The sequence below is a fragment of the Tympanuchus pallidicinctus genome, unplaced genomic scaffold (genome assembly GCF_026119805.1).
Source record: "Tympanuchus pallidicinctus isolate F22 unplaced genomic scaffold, pur_lepc_1.0 scaffold15, whole genome shotgun sequence".
NCBI lineage: Eukaryota > Metazoa > Chordata > Aves > Galliformes > Phasianidae > Tympanuchus > Tympanuchus pallidicinctus.
This window is the reverse complement of record NW_026294669.1, coordinates 36,303,494-36,322,655: the sequence shown is the minus strand read 5'-3', so window position 1 is coordinate 36,322,655 and position 19,162 is coordinate 36,303,494. Positions and strand designations below refer to the sequence as shown.

The following is a 19,162-nucleotide window of genomic DNA, read 5'->3' as shown; positions in this document are numbered from 1 at the left end:
CTCTGAAAAAGTCCTATCTATTTTCTCTACAATCCTTTTTATTTCTTTATGAAAGAAAATAGTTCCTTTTTTTTTTAACTCTAAGTTCAGCTCCCTCCTTCTCTCCTCGTTTGCCATGTACTGCAAACACCATTTTAGTGGCTTTCCTCTGGACTCTGGTTGGGAAGGTTCAACCTCTACTGCCATACCACCAACATTTGCCTCTGATGATGTGTGCCAATACTTAAAACAGGAGGCATTACCTTCAGAGCAGCTCTCACAGTTGCAGTCTCTCAGTGAGAAGCCAACGCTGGCTGTACTTTTGCTAACACAGCGCTTCTTGGGATGGGTAATAAATAAAGCCTTGCTGGGGCTGCAGGTTTTATCCAAGTGTCTCCTATGCTACGTCAACAGGTCTTGAACCTGTAAAATGCACAGTTAAGAGGTAGTAAGAATGGACAAAACACACAACGTGCTAGAAAGCTTTTTATTTTTCTTAATGAACTGAGGTTCTCCTTATATGTAAAATGCCACTATTGCTTTACATGGCACACAGGCTAAATGAGAACGCTTAGCTTCACGGGCAAAGGCACTGCTTTGAAATGCTTGGTTCCTCACTTAATGACAAGTGAGAGTCGGCTGCTGCACACAGATAAAATAAACAGCTGGTAAAAACAAGAGAGCTGCAGCTACTGCTGTCTGAGATGTCTCCGTGGCTCTCACTGCAGTTGCACAGATGAAAGCAACCTCAGTGTCTGGAAGCACCTATGAAATACCGAGTGCACGCTGTGCAAGGATTCTATCTGTACTACTCAAACCAAAGGAAAAAGTAAGGAAGGTCCACTAACAGAGGAGTAACAATCCAGTAAAACTGGATTTACAAAAAGTGCCTGTCCCACCTCGGGAAACCTCTCTCTCCTGGTCCATTTTTGAAAAAAGTTTATTTTGCTTAACAGAACCACATACATTCCATTTGAGCAGGATACTTCCACCAGCCAATTCTGAATAGCAAGAGACTGCACAAGCTAGAATTGGTACTTGCAAAACATTTCTCAAATGGAAGCTGCACTTTCTCTCTGGCTGGTGGTGTAGCACAGTGCTCTTCCTATGTACTACCAGCCATCTCCATCAGAGCACAGTGTTATCTACAAGATTTCTGCTTTGCCTATAAACATCATTTTGAGGTCCAATGACCTTTACCATCTGTTATTTTCCTCACTTTGTTCCCTTTTGAAAAATGAAAGCAGAAATGCAGGAAAAATTCCTTTGAACTAGTGGGACAACCCACTTAACTGATGTGGAAGCATGAAAGCCTTTTCAGTACGTTCCCTCGCAAAGCATCACAGTCTAGTAACTAGTCTCTGTTAGTTGAACATCCGAGTAATACCCAAAAGATATGTGCATCAGTCAGACTAAACTGACCCTTCGAACGATGAGGAAAAGCTTCCCTTGTTTCTTTCACCACCATACAAACATGGTGCCTCTCTTAGTACAGGCCCACTGAGATTGCTAGGAAAAGCAGCTGGTTCTCACAGAGAATTATTACTGAGTACTGACTGCATAAAAATCTCGAATATTCACAAATTGCTGTTTGAAAAGGGAAGTTTTTCCTAGGGAATTGCAGAGTTTGTGCACAGTCTACAACTCACACAGTATAGATGAGCAGTAGTTTCTGCAATCAGAGGCAAGCACTGAGCTGAACAAAAAATAATCAGTAAAAACAGAAATACAGCACAGATTACAGCTTTGTAACATTTGTAGATGTTAAACTTTGATGCCCTCCTTCCCCAGAACTCCAAAGAGAATTCTGACTTAATTCACTATTTCGGAGCAAAGCTTTGCCTTTCAAATCTCCAGTGCAGCGTCCAGTATTGTCCTGTCACCACAGTTACACTGAGAACTGAATCCAAGGATAACTTCATTTGCCTTGCTCCCATCAGTGCCCGAATAAGAGGATAAATATTGCTTGTGTTTCAAAGCCCAAACATCAAGTAAACAGCAAGAATCATAGAAGAAAGCTGAGGACTGAGTACTGAAGGGATGTTCTTCCCCATAGACTTTCCTTTTTCTTTTGAGCTCACCAGTCTTTGGATTTCTCTGTATACTAGTATACAATTTTCCAGTGAGTTGGCTGCTCACAGTTTTTCTCTTTTTCACCACAAAATCGATTGTAAGTTGTTTTTGGATCAAATCCCAAGATCTCCCTTTCCTCATGAATCCGGAAGGAAAATGTTGAAACCGAGGTGCCTATAAAATATCTGTGGAAAAAAATCAGAATGGGTTTCTGAAGCTCATTTGCTTTTCAAACACAAGTAACAGATTTCAGTCCAATGAATTTTAGTAGGAGATTTGCAAACAACTATATCTGGGTCAAAAACAATATTCAGGTTTGTGACAGTAAAATTAGGCCCAAAGAAAATCAAATTCACTACCTAGCATGTGCACAGATCCACTGGTCAATCACAGCCATGCCCCCATCTTTGTACAGTTCTAGCTCCTCCCAGGTAGGCTCAAACCTCACCATCTCAGGCACCAGTTTCTTGAGCAATTCAATCTCTGAAACAGAGAAAAACAAACATTTATGTTAGAAAGTGCAATCTGCTGCTGTCGTAAAATTTCAGTGTTCAAAGAAGCTTTGGGTGAACAGTTACAAAGCAAGCAAATCCAAAATCTACTGATGCACAACACATCTGACAAACATCAGAGTACACTAAGCAAGGGCTGCAGCCAGTAAGGCAGACATGGTGTAAGGTGGACAAATACTGCAGGTCAAGGAAACCTGCACGAGGTATAATGGACACAGCTACTAGTCTCCTCATTTCTACAGGGAAGCTGCAACGACAGAAAACCTAAGATAAATTCACAGTTCCTTGCAGGGATATTCTTACACTCTGTATTTAAACACATCCCTAGATAGCACTGGAAAGGAGGTGCAACCCTGGGGGAAACCCCAGCGCTGGGAGATTTCACAGCCAGGGCCACCCCAGATGGTTGCTGAAGACAGACAAATGGGTGGCTGGGTAGGAGACCTCAGAGATCTCTTCCCAGCAGCTTGCAAGACCTTCTGAAAAGCAAAGAAAGAAGGTAGGGTAGAAGGAAGATGAAGAGGAATAGGCAAAGATGGCATGTTACTTATCAAATGTTGCAGTTGGACTTGATGATCTTTAAGGACCTGAGCTATTCTATGACTCTAAATTCCCAGTTGTAGAGCCTGTCAGAGTCCCTGTGAGAAATGCCTAACAAATGTTTTGACACTGTAATGGAAATGCTAAGTCAAAGCTTGAAGCAGTGACTGTGCACCTAGCAGAAAAGCAGGGCCAACCCAGGGGAGCTCAGGAGTCACCTGAGTGACCACAAGGGCTGGAGCCAGGATCCACCGCTTTCCAGACCTCACTGAAGGGTTGGCAGTGGAGCCCAAGGCATCTCTCTGGAGATTCCTGTGTATCTGACGCCTTCTCAAGGTGAGAAGCTCCTTTTCCTTATTTCTCTGCCTACTGCTGTTGTGTTTGTGCAAATCCTCATTCCCTGTAGCCTGGGATCCTGCTGCTCTGCGCACTGTTGTGCTTTCCCTTGCGTTACAGATACCAACTACAGATGTTTGAAGGAAACAGCTAGATGTCCAATCCTGTTCATGTTCAATATGAACATATGAAGTGTAGCACATGAATTCTTATAAAAGTTGTTTATAAAAACAAAACAATGCTGTGCTCATTCTCAAAAGTCACTGATCCTAAAATGATTATTATTTGCCTACCATCCTCAACAGCATCAGTGGCTATGAAAACTCTGTCAAGTTTATGCGTTTTCAAGAGGCTGTGGATCTTCTTTGCTGCTCCATGCAGGGAAGGCACATCTTCTCTGTGACCCCAGATGAAATCTTTCCTTCTGAGATGAACCCCAAGGTACGGACCACCTAAAGCTGTGCCCATCTTAACCTAAGAGAGAAAGATCAATATATTTTAAAACTTAAAAAGAGTGCCATTATTCATTCATACTGTAAAGGCCTGGGAATTCTAATGCATAATCTCTAGATAAGGCATTGATAGCTGAAGAAAGTGATTTTAAGGCATGGATTTGTAGCATTCTGACTTTTGGAGGCCTGCGTCATACAAGACAAACTAGGGTACAAAATCTTTGTAAGCAAAAAAATCCTCTCCTTGACCAAACCCAGAACTGGCAGTTTGCAGCTGAACTTTACAACCAAAGATGATGCTAAACACAAGAAGAGATCTAAGTTTCCTTCAGTGAAAAAAAGGCAACAGAAATCTAACAGCCAGATCAGCCAGCTGCATCTCAACACCTTCCAGTAACTCACGTCACACAAAAAGGAGAGAGTATTAACATATCTGTCCACTGTGATCTGAGCAAGGACAGTGAGATTCATGCATATCTTCCAATATTCCCTGCAGCGTACAGCAAATGAAAGCAATTTATCCCATTACGGGAAGCGAACTGTTACAATTTTACCTTCATCTGTGTCCAGTCCTCATTGTAATGAGTCCTGTCTGCCTCGTCCGTGGATTGAAGGTGCTTGTTTCGAAACTCATCTCCTGCTACACGGAGGTGTTTAGCAAACACCATACTTCGACGAGTCTGTTGGAATAAGAGCACATGCTGAATCAGAAAGGAGAGCTAAAAATGACTAAGTGCCAACAGCTTCATGAACAAGGAGCTCTCAGAATAGTCTTCTAGTATCCTTAAAGAGATCAATACAGGCTTTCTAATCTCATCCCAAATCTTCTAGCAAAACTTCATATTAAAGGAGGATGTACATACTGTCATTCAGGGACAGACTTTCTCCTTCTTTATGTATAATGTCAACACAATTTGATTCTGTTGAAACATTAATTACCTTGCCCTAGATGTGATGAAGCAAAAAGAAGCATTGCAGAAATGTGCAAACACAACCCATGGCAGTACAATGCACTGGGGAGAACAACAAACAGCCTCGAATGCATGCCCATATCAAACACTTTTAAACTTCATCATGTCATGTCACACATACTGCCTAAGTGCCAAACAGGTTTTCTCTGGGTGCAGAGCATTCCTCTGACAGCAGACATTCTGGATGAATACTTGCAAAGGCATATCCAAAAGAGAACACACAAACTGACACACTTTCTAAAGTGGATGCTCTCTGTATTTGCTTATTCTATTACATGGAGTATTTCAAATCTGCATGTATGATATTGTCCTTTCTAACTATTTCTAAGTGTTGCTTCTTCTTTCTTTTCATCAGGAAAGAAATAAACAACAGAACCCTTCTCAGATGCATGGTGAAAATGGCAAGAGATCATGGGCCCAAGCTGCTGCAAGGCAACTTCTGTTTGGACATAAGGCCAAACTTTTTATTGGCAAGAGCAGCAAAGTTGTGGGATGGGCCCCAGAGAGGTGACAGATCTCCAGCCATGGGGACCTTCCACCCTCAACAGGACACAGCCCAGAACAGTCAGATCTAGTTCTGGAGCGTACTGTCAAGGCAGAGCCAACTGGGCACATCCCAGCCTAAATTTTTCTGTGGCTGTAAGTTTGAGAAAACAAAACTAGTACCAGTTATGTTCTCTTTGTGAACACAAATCAAATGAACAGCACAGATCATCTAATTCTCTGAGGTCATCCTCCCAGTGTGGTAAAACCAAATTCAAAAATAAGGCATTTTGCCGAGGTATTCTTGGACAAAGTTGTTCAGGCCAGTTATTTTCAGGCTACTCTGCTCCCTGACCTGGAAGTCTAGGAAGAGGAGCAGAATAAACCCCCCACACTTCAGGAGGAAATAGTTACGACCTCCCTGTGGAATGACACAAGTCCATGGGGTCAGATGAGGTCCACCCAGGGGTGCTGGAAGTGACTGCCAAGCCACCTTCCACTATCAGCAGTTTAGGAGGATGGGTAAGTCCCAGACGACTGGAGACTTGACAGTGTGACACTCATCTACAAGAAGAGACAGTAGGAGAATCCAGGGAGCTAAAGGCCAGTGTCAGGGAAGGTTATCAAACAGATCAGCTTGAGTGCAGTCACACAGCAAGCACGGGATGATGACAGGACCAGGCCCAACAAGCATGGGTTCATGAAAGGCAGGTCCTACTTGACCAACCTGACCTGCTGACTGACCGCAGATGAGGGAAAGGCTGTGACCCAGACTTTAGGGGAGCCTTTGACTCTGCCTACCCTAGAAAAGCTGGCAGCCCATGGTTTGGACAGGTGTACTCTTTGCTGGGTGAAGAACTGGCTAGAGGGCTGGGCCCAGTGGGTGGTGGTGAACACGGATAAATCCAGCTGATGACCAGTTTCTCAGAATGGCGTTTCTCAGTCAATATTGTGGCCAGCCACGTTTAGTATCTTTATTGATGACCTAGATGAAGAGATTGAGTGCACCCCCATTAAGTTTGCAGATGATACCAAGTTGGAAGGAAACACTGATCTTCTGGAGGATAGCAAGGCCCTTCAGAGGGATCCCGATAAGCTGGATCGCTGGGCTGAGGCCAATGGGATGAGGCTCAACAAGGCCAAATGCCAGTTCCTGCACTTTGGCCACAACCCCAGGTAACGCCATAGGCTTGGGGATGAGTGGCTGGAAGACTGCACTGAGGAAATGGGCCTGGGGGTGCTGATCAACACTCAGCTGAACACGAGCCAGCAGTGCCCAGGTGGCCAAGAGGGCCAACGGCATCCTGGCCTGCATTAGAAATGGTGCAGCCAGCAGGAGCAGGGAGTGATCACCCCTCTGTACTCAGCTCTGGGGAGGCCGCACCTCGAGTGCTGTGTTCAGTGCTGGGCCCCTCACTACCAGAAACACTGAGGCCATGGAATGAGAAAGGCAACAAAACTGCGAGGGGTCTGCAGCACAAATGTTATGAGCAGTGGCTGAGGGAGCTGGGGTTGTTCAGTGTAGAGAAAAGGAGTCTCAGAGGGGACCTTATTGCTCTCTACTGCTGCCTGAAAGGAGGCTATGGTTAGGTAGAGGCTGGCCTCTTCTTCCATGTAACTAGCAACAGGATGAGAGAATGGCCTCAAGTTATGCCAGAGGAGATTCAGACTGGATGTCAGGAATAAATTCTTCTCTGAGTGGTCAGGCACTGGAATAGGCTGCCCAGAGAGGAGTCGTCACCCCTGGAGGTATTCAAGAAACATTCAGATGTTGTACTGAGGGACATGGTTTAGAGGAAAACATTGGTGATCTACACAACTGGTTTCATAACATCACGAGAGAGCCACTTCCTCTCTAAAATTTAAATTATATCAAGCACATCTTTTCTATTTTCCAATGGCCGAACCTTTACCTTTGTTATAATATTATTAAAACATTATTATTAAAATATTATTGGGTGGGGTATCCTAAAGTGCTTGGTGTTTTGTTTTTTTTTATCTTGAAACCTGTAGGAATTTTACAATCAGACAGAAAGAAAGTTAGGATGATACTGAGCACTTTCAGGAACTCTTTTGAAACATCTCATCTTGAGGCTGACCAGAATTTACACAAAGGCAGTTCTGTTCTGGTTGCAGAAGCGTTGTATGGGGGAGGTCCTTCTAAATACAGCTTCCTAGAGCTCTAGATCTTTGGGGAGAAAACATGCAAACACATTAATCACATTAACCCACAGCAGCCTGAAGACCACCTTTAGCAAATGTTGTTGAAAAAAATGTTACTTTCAAGAAAAAAACAAATCCAAGGCAAAACAGAAGCAGGTATTGGTCACCAACTTTTTTTTTAATCAAAACCAAGTAGCAAATCTAGAGAAGCTAACTGCAGAATACTCACATTCCAATAATCTTTCCCTCCATAGTGGTCATGAAGAAGGTTTTCAGCTCTGTCCAACATCACTGACCTATTAAAAATTGTAAAACTGAGTGTAGTTCCCTTAGGAACAGAATTCACATTATGATGTTTCTTTATACAGATGCCAGGATAAAGCACAGCCTATGATCTACTTGGAAATAGAGTATGGGGAATAAGGGATACATCTATGATGTATAAATTACGACCCAGAGCCTGCTGAGGAGAGAACAGAATAATGGTGTTGTGTGTTGCTGCTTTCTCCCTTAATAAATGTTACTCTTCGGTGTGATAACTAAACACAAACAAGCAATAACAATCCCTTGTATAGTCCTCAGAGTAGTTGCTACTGTAGAAATAAGATTGCCAACAGGGAGAATGATCCAAAGGGGAGAAGTAAGCAGTGATATGACAGCACAAGAGAAAAACCAGAGAAGGTGGTTTCCATGCATGTAATAAAGCACCCTACAGTAAACAGATTGAAGAATATACAGATGCTAGAAAAGCATATTAGTAAAGAAGCAGAAATTTTAAATTGCTTTTTTTTTGCTGACATGAAAACAGCCTATGTTTTCCTTAAGTTCTTTGTACACCGGGAATTCAATTGCAATGTCCAAGATCTATGAAGCGGAGAAGATTCTGAGAGTTTTGAGCATCCAAGAATACACAGGATGAAGACTTGGTGAGTGCTCTGAGCAAACTGAATATGAGTGAACACACAAAGAAATGCTTCTGCAGAAGGGAGATCAAAGTTATTATGTGAATTTTCTTCTACTTAAAATGACAGGAAGCAAATAACCCATCAGATTTAGATTAACACTGTTCCAAATCAGCTAGGCACTTGCATGTACAGCTACAAAACAGACCTGGAAAACAGTCTATAGACTGTGCTGGTGGAGAAGAATCACTGCATTTGAGAGAAAGCTTAGAGGTGAATCAGATTGATAATCATCTGGCGAAGCTACTACAGTTAAATTCAACTACAATACTACAGTTAAATTCAACTTATAAAAAATAATGAAGTTGTGCCCAAGTGAAGAAAACTGACAGGCTCACAAGCTCCATGGGGTTAAACAGAAAAAAAACTGTAAGGAAAGCTATAAAGAATTTTGGCAACAAGAGATAAAGGCTTCACTTAAATGAAAAGCCTTCCTTCCAATACAAAGAAAAAGAAAACCAAAAGCTTAACAATCACTAGACATGACAACATCTTAAGAGAAACAAAAAGCGTAATTTTTTTCGTAGCTGTGTACTAGGTGGAATAGCTGGGAAGATCCCATGCAGGAACTTCTTTACACAGCAAACTCATCAGAGGACACACTGAACCAAAGTGTCAAAGGGAATGTATAGCTACAGGACAGCCAGGACAAGTGAACTAATGTACGGCCAAGCCATTCAACCAAGGGCGAAGCAGCAGTGCCTACAATTCTGGTATATCCTTCTTGCTTAAATGGTGTCAGTATCAGAGGCCTGCAATGAGGCCAGCCTGATGCTAATCTTCAAAAACGTGCTTTGGAGAGGTCTGTGATGCAACACAGTGGTAAGCTTGATGTCAGTACTGGACAACACAGTAGCAACTACTACAAAAACACAGAAAGGATAGCTAGATAAACTGTAAAAAGGGACCTCTGAATTAGAGAATATACACTTTGGACACGACAAGCCTGCATATGCATACAGACCGGGGGAGGACAGGCTAGAGAGCAGCCCTGTGAAAAGGGATCTGGGGTTTTTGGATGACAGAGTTGAACCTGAGCCAGCAGTGTGCCCGGGCAGCCAGAAGGGCCAACCGTACACTGAGGTGCACCAGACCCAGCACTGCCAGCTGCGAGAAGGAAGGCAGTGTCCCCCTGGTGCAGCCTCACCTGGAGCACTGGGGGCAGGTCGGGTGCCAGAGTATGAGAAGGACATAGAGCTATTGGAGAGCATCCAAAGGAGGGCTGCAAAGATGGTGAAGGATCTGGAGGGCAACGTGTGTGAGGGGTGCCTGAGATCCTTGGTTTGTTCAGCCCAGAGCAGAGGAGGCCGAGGGGAGGAATCACGGTGGCCTAAAGCTTCCTGGTGAGGGGAGCAGAGGGGCAGGCACTGATTTGAACTGGTTGAGAGCGGCGGCCAACAGCTCAATGTCTGGATGGAGACCAACGGACGAGTGGTGTCCATTAGGGGTCAGCGCAGGAACTGACATGATTTCATGTCTTCATTATTCACAGTGGGATTGAGTGTGCCCTCAGCAAATACGTGATGATGCCCAGCTGTGTGCTGTGGTCAGCACGCCCGAGGGACAGGGTGTCATCCGGAGGGATGATGACAGGCTGAGCAGTGGGCCCAGGAGAACCTCATGAGGTTCAACAGTGCCCAGTGCAAGGTTTTGCACCGGTGACGTGGCAGCCCCCACCATCAGTACAAGTTGAGGGATGTAAGGAACACAGCCTTGCTGAAAAGGACCTGGGGGTGCTGGTTGATGGCAGCTGGACATGAGCCAGCACTGTGCCCTCACAGCCCAAACCCAACCAGATCCTGGGCTGCATCAAAAGCAGCGCAGCCAGCAGGGCGAGGGAGGGGATCTGCCCTTCTGTGCTGTGAGACCTCACCTGAAGCTCTGTGTCCAGGTGGGGAGTCCTCAGTACAAGAGAGGTGTGCATCTGTTAGAGCATGTCCGGGGAAGGGCCACAGAAATGCTCGTAGGGATGGACGCTTTCCCCAGGAGCACAGGCTGAGAGGGCTGGGGCTGTTCAGCATGGAGAAGAGAAGGCTGAGGGGAGACCTGAGAGTGGTCTTTTAATGTCTGACGGAGGGCTATGAGAAAGAAGGGGACAGAGTCTTCAGCAGAGTCTGTTGAAACGGGACAAGGGGAAGCAGCTCTGAACTGAAAGAGGGAAGATTTAAATTGCATATAAGGAAAAGGCTTGTTCTGTTCTGTTTTGTTTTGCTTTACGATGAGGATACTGAAGCACTGCCACACGTTGCCCAGAGTTGGTGAGTTCCCCATCTCTGGAGGTGTTCAAGGTCAGGCTGGACCTGATGTAGCTGTAGATGTCTGTGTTCACTGCAGGGAAGTTGGACCAGCTGGCCTTTTATGGTTCCTTCCAACTCAAACAAATCTATGACAATTACATGATCTCTGATCTTCAGTAACAAAGACAGGACCAGAGGCTCTGCACCAAAATGTGGTGGGCATGGAACAGGTTGCCCAGGACAGTCGCCATGGCCTCAAGCTGCTGGAGGTCAAGGACAACACTTTCAGACACAGGGTTTAATTTTTTGAGGTAGTTCTATGTGAAGTTAGCAGTTAGATTCAATGATCCTTGTGGCTGCCTTCCAAATTGGATTGTTATACAGTTTTCTGAACAGAGTACTCCAAATAAATAACTAAGCATGCAAGTAAGATAAGTCTCACTGATACTGTGTGCTGGGACTTGCTGAGAGTGTTCATCCAAGCTTTTTAAGACAACAACTATGGTACAGGAGGCCAGGAAATTGCACAGATTAAATAACTGTTTATAGATGGGAAGAGACGTACACCTCTCATTGTAGCAGGCCACAAGTGGAAGGAATCTGCTTTTCACCACATTCCTAAACAAAAAGCCTAGGAAAGCTGTGAACATTAGGGTGATGAGCTTGCTGATTGTGTTAAATTGTTCAGAGCAGTGATTCAAAGGCCTACTCTGAAGAGTTAGAGAAGTTTGATGACTGGCTAATGAAAGAGGGCAGCAGATGAAATCTGATCATAGAATCATAGAATGTTTTGGGTTGGAAGGGACCTCAGAGATCATCTAGTTCCAACCCCTGCCATAGGCAGGGACACCTTCCACCAGACCAGGTTGCTCGAAACCCCATCCAGCCTGGCCTTGAACATCTCCAACCTTAACTTTCCTAAGCAACCTGTTCCAGTACCTCTCCACCAGTTACGAATTTCTTCCTAATATCTAGTGTCAATCTCTCCTCTTCCAGTTTAAAGCCATTTTCCCTCGTTGCTACATGCCCTTATAAAAGGTCCCTCCCCAGCCCTTCTGTAGGTCCCCTTCAGAGGCCTACAGCTGCACTTGCACTGTTATGCTTGTTGCTATTCCTGCTCAGGTCTGATTGAGAAATATAACCTTGTGGATGAAGTACCTTGTCTGCAGCTTAGGAATGCTTTGGCATCACTCCTAATTTTTCTCCTGACTTTCCTCAACACCAGATCCATCATAGGTACCATGGAAGAATTCACTGCAGGACTACTTACACAGACTTCCATGGTTTACTTTATACAGATTCCTGCTTTCACCAGCAAATATTGCGGTTTAACCCCCACAAACAGTACACCACCACCACTGAAGAACAGGATTCTGCTTCCTCTGCTCCCCGCAGGAGGTACTACAGATCTCACTGTTCTGCCGAGGGGACTTTCATCTCATTTCCAATTAAACAGTACTCATGTCGTACATTTGGCTCTATTTTTTCTCATGGCAAAGCTACACTTCATCTTCCACAACTTGTAGTCCTCCTATAGATTTATTCCCCTGACATGTAGACAGTGATAATTTCCTTTTCCTGTTCTACTCTGTAGCTTTTGCTTTGCTATAACTTCTTCAGTTATTACAGGGTCACAGCTATCTGGAAATGCTCTGCTACTGGGACAACGCAAGAATGCTTCATCTCTCATATGAGTTTCCCTTTCCTCTGATCATTCTAGTGGCATTTCTGCATTTTCAGAACAGAAAGACAAAACGCGCTTTCTATAAACACAGCTCATACTAACGGGGATTGATGTCACATGGGATCAGGCACTGCCTCTTCTGATCCAAGATGAGTACGTGGGATACACTGTATTTACACTGTTCCCTCTCCTCTTAACACAACATTGAAGCATAAAGGAAGAAGAGGAAAACAAGTACAGTTATCTACCTGCGAAAGAATTAGGCAGAGTTCAAGGCTATTTCCTCTTAGTTGTTTTTTGAGCATAAATTCCTTCCGTAATGATTTTAATGGACCGTGGTAGCTTAGTGATGAAACATCACAACGAGACATAGCCTTTAAGTTCTCCCTGCTCTTCCCACCTAGCAACAGGCTCCTAGGGCATGGCATAATAACACAAAGCAACTCACTGTGCTGAGGTATTCTTCAGAAGGATGGGGGCTACAACAGAGGCAGATCCTTGAACAGATAAACAAGAGACATTCAGCCCCCGCGTTTCTTCATAACCCCAGAACCATCCTCTGAAAGAAAATAAAAGGTTTTGGTTCACAGGCTTGTGTTTTAAGTTAATGCCACACACAGAATGAAATAAACCAGCAGTACACCCTAGGAAGGTGATATATAATGTAAAGAAACCAGACAGTTCCTTTATAATATTTTTTATGACATAATGACTTTCTAAGATTGTGTTTTCTACTACATTTTGATATTGATCAAGTTTGATAAAGAAAATGAATCCAATGCATTCAGAGGCTCACAAACACTATCACTAATCACACAAGTTTGTTCCATCAAAGTGGGTGAATTTCTTAATAAGTAGAAGACCAGTGAAATGATTGCTAGACGTTACCTGTAGTACTGATGTTTATCTTTGGAATACATAAGCTGATCAATGCAAGGCCTCTCATCTATTTTTTCTTCCCATGTTCCTTCTTTCCATCCTTCCTTATAGCCTTGCAGGACATAAATCTGCTCAATAAAGGGCCCTCCTGATTCTAAGCAGAAGGCAAAACAAAGTATTAATGGGCATGAAAAAAAATCATTATGCAAACTAGCATTACTTGCAGTTAAAATTCCACAGGAAATAATATCATTCTAGTCTCTCTCTTCCTTCTTTTCCCTACTGAAAAGGGAAGGAAGTTCAGTGTGAGTTGAACACTAGTCAAGGGATGTGACAACTCCTCAACTATGTGCGAGTTAATGCGCCAAACAGAAATTAATCAGCACAAAAGTGTAAATTTTAAAACTGGATAGAACATATCTTACGTAGAACAAAACCAAGCCTTCCTTCCAAGCCTTTGTTCAGCCCTGCACATGCTTTCTTTGCATCTTTGTTTTCTATCATTTATATGCAGATTATTTTTACCTCTTGATTCATGTAAAATTTGATTCCCTTCGTGATCAGAGAAAGTATGAAACACAGAGATTTTCAGTGCTGTGGGTAGCTGCTACAGGAAGAGCCTCCAGAAGCTCATACCCTTCTTACCTTTCCTCCCTCAAATTTCAGGGTTTAAAATTCTTTTTACTGAAAGGGAGGGGCCAAGGATCCCTTCAGGGCCCTTTGCAGAGGTGTGACATTTGGTGGTTTTTATGTCCTGGGCCAAAGAGCTCTGTGACACTTTCAGATTCTGCAGTGTGGTGGTTAACTCTATGTGGCATTGAACTCTAAAGAAAACGAAGCTGGGAGGAGTGGTTGGCACACCTGAAGGCTGTGCATCCATACAGCAAGGCCTGGACAAGCTGGAGAGTTGGACAGAGAGGAACCCTATGGGATTCAACAAGAGCAAGAGTAAGGTCTTGCACCTGTGGAGGAATAACTGCTTGCATCTGTACAGGTTAGGGGCTGTCCTGCTGGAGAGGAGCTCTGCAGAGAGCAACCTGGGTGTCCTGGTGGACAACAGGTTGACCATGAACCAGCAGCGTGCCCTTGCTGGTAGGAAGGCCAATGGTGCCACGGGGTGCTTTACAGAGAGCATGGCCAGCAGGTCAAGGGAGGTGATCCTCCTCTCTGCTGTGCCCTGGTGAGGCCACATTTAGAAGGCTGTGTCCAGGTCTGGGCTCCCCAGTTCAAGGCAGACAGGGAACAGCTGGAGAGAATCCAGTGGTGGGCCACAAAGATGGTCGGGTTCTGGAGCACCTGCATGAGGACAGGCTGTGGGAGCTGGCGCTGTGCATCCTGGAGAAGGAAATACCGAGGGGATCTTCCTAACACTTCTAAACATCTGAAGGATGGAGCCGGGCTCTTTTTCTGTGGTGCCCACCAACACAAGGGATGGGACGAAAAGGAAGACAGGAAATTCCACTTGAACATGAGAAGGAAATTCTTTACTGTCAGAGTAACAGAGCACTGGAACAAGCTGCCCCCAAAAGTTTTCTTCTCATTTCTCCTCCTGCCATCTGTATCATTTTTTATTTCGCATAAATGAGGATAAAAGCATTTGTGAAAACAAACTTCTATAGAAAACCTTTCCATGATTTAGTCAAGTTTAGAATGCATTATTTCATACTTTACCTGCAAGGAACTGCTCGTATTCAATGACAGGAATGTTCCTATTAAGGCTTGGGAGATCAAAGAATTCAGACCAAGGGATTCGGACCTGAAGGATGTCAGGGCTCTGCCAGTGATAGAGACGTCCCCAGGGTGGCAGAACTAACACCCAATTTTCACTTTTCAGCAGAGTCTTCATAAGTGAAGCAATACGAATATAGACATCTCTGCGAAGGTTGAAGCCTTCAGGAGGATTTACATCATACAGAAGGTACCTAGAGAGAACAAGGCAACATCACCACTTCAGGAAGAATTCACAGCAATTACACGGGTCATTTTACTTCGTGTATATGTGGTGCAACTCTACTGCAAGGATAACTCTTGCTCTTTCATGAGTTTGTGGTATTCAGGGGATGGAAGGGAGTGTAAACAGGGGAAGGCTGAGCAGTGCATGCTGCACAGGCAGACAAGACCACGGCATGCCCTAGCAGTACAGGAAGGATGGTCCCAAGGGGCTTTCCTGTTGTTGAAGGCCTTCTTGGCAGGTCTCTCCTGCAGCAAGGGAGGACACAGAAGGGACACCGAGCAAATACTCTGAGCATACTGCACACCCTGAAGAGTAATCTGTATGCAGATTACTGAGGGGGGTGAAATGACTGACAGGTCACTCAGGCTAATTCCTGTGACACAAATACTGACAAAGGAGGACCCTTTGAGAAGGGACAGGGCAGAAAGGGTGAGTGCTCTCTGCCTCTAGAAAAGGCCACCAGAAAGTGTTGGTGTTGGTAGACAGAAAGAGACTCCAGGCAGCACCCAAATCATGACTATGGCTACGATGGCGCTGTCTCCCAGACATGACTCAAACAAAACAACAGGGTGAACAAGGCTTCTGATGTGCCTGCAAAATCACTTCCCAGTGGTGCTGCTGGTCACCGTATCAGCAGACCCACAGCCTGAGCAGAGGTAGTGAGGGAGGGGGTTCAGACCCAGGGAGACAGCACTGCCTGGGTCAGGGTGGTGGGGCTGCTCCTCACCGAGTGCGTGGTGCGGCGGCGGCAGCGGGCAGCGAGGTGGCAGCATGGCCAGCACGGAGGGCAGCGGGCAGCGACTGGGCGGCAGCGTGCGGTGGGAAGGCCAGGGTGGCCAAACCCAGCAGCAGTAGCATGAGGAGGCCAGGGTGGTGTGCTGCCATGTCCGGGGTGGCCTGGTGGCAGCCCAGCCCCTCTCTCAGAAGAGGCCAGCAGTGAGGGGCCGGAGGCTGCTGCCTGTGAGACGGTTCAGCTCCTCCAGGATTTCCTCTTCCTTCTGGTACATCTGTAGAAGGGCACAGGGGCTGAAACAGCTGCCGAATACCACAGGTCAAAGAGCAGAGCAGGGACACAACACCTGTGTGACAAGCACCGTGTCCTTACCAACATGTGCCCCAGCTTGTCAGGGCTGTCCAGGACGATGGCAGAGCCCTGGAACAGGCTGTTCAGAGAGGTGGTGGAGTCTCCTTTGGAGATATTCCAACCCATTCAAACACTTCTCTGTGCAACCTCCTGCAGGGAGGTTGCTTTAGCAGGACACTGGACTAAAAGATCTCCAGAGGTCCCTTCCAGCCCCTGCAGTTCTGTGATTCTGAGATGGACAGGACTTGGGGCCACTCCCTTCCATGAGATGTGATAAAGGGAAATCTTTTCAGCTTTGGTACAGTTTGGGCACTGTGCACCCTCCCAGGGCAAGGGCACTGCTTTACCTGTTCCCATTCCGCCTTTGTGTTGTGCTGGTAGCCAAGCAAGTGACACAATCCATGGGCTGCAGTCACCTGTGCAGAGAAGAAAGAACAGAGAGTAGATGTCACAAACCTAACTCCCAACATCTGCCACAGCTTGCTGGTACAGGCAAGATCAGCAACAGGAGTGACACACAGTTGCCACTGGCATCAGACAGCTCGCTCTGCTGACCTGTGCCATGAGCAGTGCCACGACTAACCCTGCACCATTTTAGCAACCCTTTTACCAGTCCCAAAGCCCCTAATTTCCCTAAAGCCTTGGGTTCCACCCACTGCCATGGCATGCAGCCACTGGATGGGCAGATTCTGGACTGAGACCTCAAAGGAGGTGGTGGGTGTAGGCAGTCTTCTGTCCTTCCTGTACGGAAGCAGTGTGCAGCTGAAACTGCTCACCTGTGTTATTTTAAATTAAACCAAATAAAATTCCCAGGCTTATAGTTAATCATAGAACCATTTGAGATGGAAGGGACCTTTAAAGGTCACGGATACCAGCTGCAATGAACACAGACATCTACAGCTACACGAGGTTGCTCAGAGCCCTGTTCAGCCTGACCTTGAACACCTCCAGAGATGGGGAACTCACCAACTCTGGGCAACGTGTGGCAGTGCTTCAGTATCCTCATCGTAAAGCAAAACAAAACAGAACAGAACAAGCCTTTTCCTTATATGCAATTTAAATCTTCCCTCTTTCAGTTCAGAGCTGCTTCCCCTTGTCCCGTTTCAACAGACTCTGCTGAAGACTCTGTCCCCTTCTTTCTCATAGCCCTCCGTCAGACATTAAAAGACCACTCTCAGGTCTCCCCTCAGCCTTCTCTTCTCCATGCTGAACAGCCCCAGCCCTCTCAGCCTGTGCTCCTGGGGAAAGCGTCCATCCCTACGAGCATTTCTGTGGCCCTTCCCCGGACATGCTCTAACAGATGCACACCTCTCTTGTACTGAGGACTCCCCACCTGGACACAGAGCTTCAGGTGAGGTCTCACAGCACAGAAGGGCAGATCCCCTCCCTCGCCCTGCTGGCTGCGCTGCTTTTGATGCAGCCCAGGATCTGGTTGGGTTTGGGCTGTGAGGGCACAGTGCTGGCTCATGTCCAGCTGCCATCAACCAGCACCCCCAGGTCCTTTTCAGCAAGGCTGTGTTCCTTACATCCCTCAACTTGTACTGATGGTGGGGGCTGCCACGTCACCGGTGCAAAACCTTGCACTGGGCACTGTTGAACCTCATGAGGTTCTCCTGGGCCCACTGCTCAGCCTGTCATCATCCGTCCGGATGACACCCTGTCCCTCGGGCGTGCTGACCACAGCACACAGCTGGGCATCATCACGTATTTGCTGAGGGCACACTCAATCCCACTGTGAATAATGAAGACATGAAATCATGTCAGTTCCTGCGCTGACCCCTAATGGACACCACTCGTCCGTTGGTCTCCATCCAGACATTGAGCTGTTGGCCGCCGCTCTCAACCAGTTCAAATCAGTGCCTGCCCCTCTGCTCCCCTCACCAGGAAGCTTTAGGCCACCGTGATTCCTCCCCTCGGCCTCCTCTGCTCTGGGCTGAACAAACCAAGGATCTCAGGCACCCCTCACACACGTTGCCCTCCAGATCCTTCAGCATCTTTGCAGCCCTCCTTTGGATGCTCTCCAATAGCTCTATGTCCTTCTCATACTCTGGCACCCGACCTGCCCCCAGTGCTCCAGGTGAGGCTGCACCAGGGGGACACTGCCTTCCTTCTCGCAGCTGGCAGTGCTGGGTCTGGTGCACCTCAGTGTACGGTTGGCCCTTCTGGCTGCCCGGGCACACTGCTGGCTCAGGTTCAACTCTGTCATCCAAAAACCCCAGATCCCTTTTCACAGGGCTGCTCTCTAGCCTGTCCTCCCCCGGTCTGTATGCATATGCAGGCTTGCTGTGTCCAACATTCATATTCTCTAATACACACGATACCATGAGATTCACGGTCCCATGAGAATACGCACGAGAACACGAGGTTCCCCTGGGCCCACCGCTCGCTCAAGTGGACACCGCTCCAATCAGACTCCCGCCTCCCGCAGCTAAAATCCAAGAAGAAAAACGAACGCTAGGGCTCCCAGGCCGCCGGCCCAGATCCTCCGCGCCGCGGCGCTCACCGTCAGCACGCTCTCGAAGTCCTCCCCGTCCCGGCGGCACCGCCGCTGGATGAGCTCCACCCCCAAGAAGATGTCCCCGAGGTTGTACTCGTCGCGGCTGCGCGGCCGCGGGAGCTCTCCCGGCGCCACCCGATGGTAGGGGAAGGACAGCACGTCGGTGGGCTCGGGGCGCCGGCGGTACGCGCCGTTCAGCCGCCTCATCAGCCCGTCGCCGGCGCAGATGAGCGCCACGTCGAAGCGCGCGGCGCCCAGCGCGGCCCGCAGCGCGCAGACAGCGCGACGGAGCGGCACCCGGCGCAGAGGCGCTGTGCGCTGCGCGTTGCGGATCAGCACGCTCATGGCGCCGGAGC

General features: G+C 46.7%; 2 protein-coding genes across 2 annotated transcripts; both read right to left on the bottom strand.

The window, feature by feature from the left end:
- Positions 1-452: 452 nt before the first annotated feature.
- Positions 453-18,861, bottom strand: POFUT2 (protein O-fucosyltransferase 2). Its single transcript, XM_052674547.1, has 11 exons — positions 18,813-18,861; positions 16,657-16,725; positions 15,953-16,232; positions 14,943-15,193; positions 13,281-13,425; positions 12,841-12,951; positions 7,739-7,805; positions 4,447-4,572; positions 3,734-3,914; positions 2,412-2,535; positions 453-2,237 (listed from the first exon to the last, which is right to left on the bottom strand). The coding sequence occupies exons 2-11, from the start codon at positions 16,664-16,666 to the stop codon at positions 2,084-2,086; spliced, it is 1,449 nt and encodes a 482-aa protein (XP_052530507.1). The 5' UTR covers positions 16,667-16,725; positions 18,813-18,861; the 3' UTR covers positions 453-2,083.
- YBEY (ybeY metalloendoribonuclease) lies at positions 16,657-19,151 on the bottom strand. The gene is made up of 2 exons (XM_052674557.1): positions 18,663-19,151; positions 16,657-16,725 (listed from the first exon to the last, which is right to left on the bottom strand). Exon 1 carries the CDS (start codon positions 19,149-19,151, stop codon positions 18,738-18,740), a length of 414 nt encoding a protein of 137 aa, XP_052530517.1. The 3' UTR covers positions 16,657-16,725; positions 18,663-18,737.
- Between the last annotated feature and the right edge of the window lie 11 nt (positions 19,152-19,162).

Bases quoted from the DNA above. Each gene is read 5' to 3' on its own strand.
- POFUT2 (XM_052674547.1), bottom strand. The intron at 12,952-13,280 runs GTAACGTCTAGC...ATTTTCTTTCAG, and splicing joins GATAAACATCAGTACTACAG to AGGATGGTTCTGGGGTTATG. The intron at 2,238-2,411 runs GTAGTGAATTTG...TTTTTTCCACAG, and splicing joins TGGATCTGTGCACATGCTAG to ATATTTTATAGGCACCTCGG.
- YBEY (XM_052674557.1), bottom strand. From the start codon at position 19,151: ATGAGCGTGCTGATCCGCAACGCGCAGCGCACAGCGCCTCTGCGCCGG.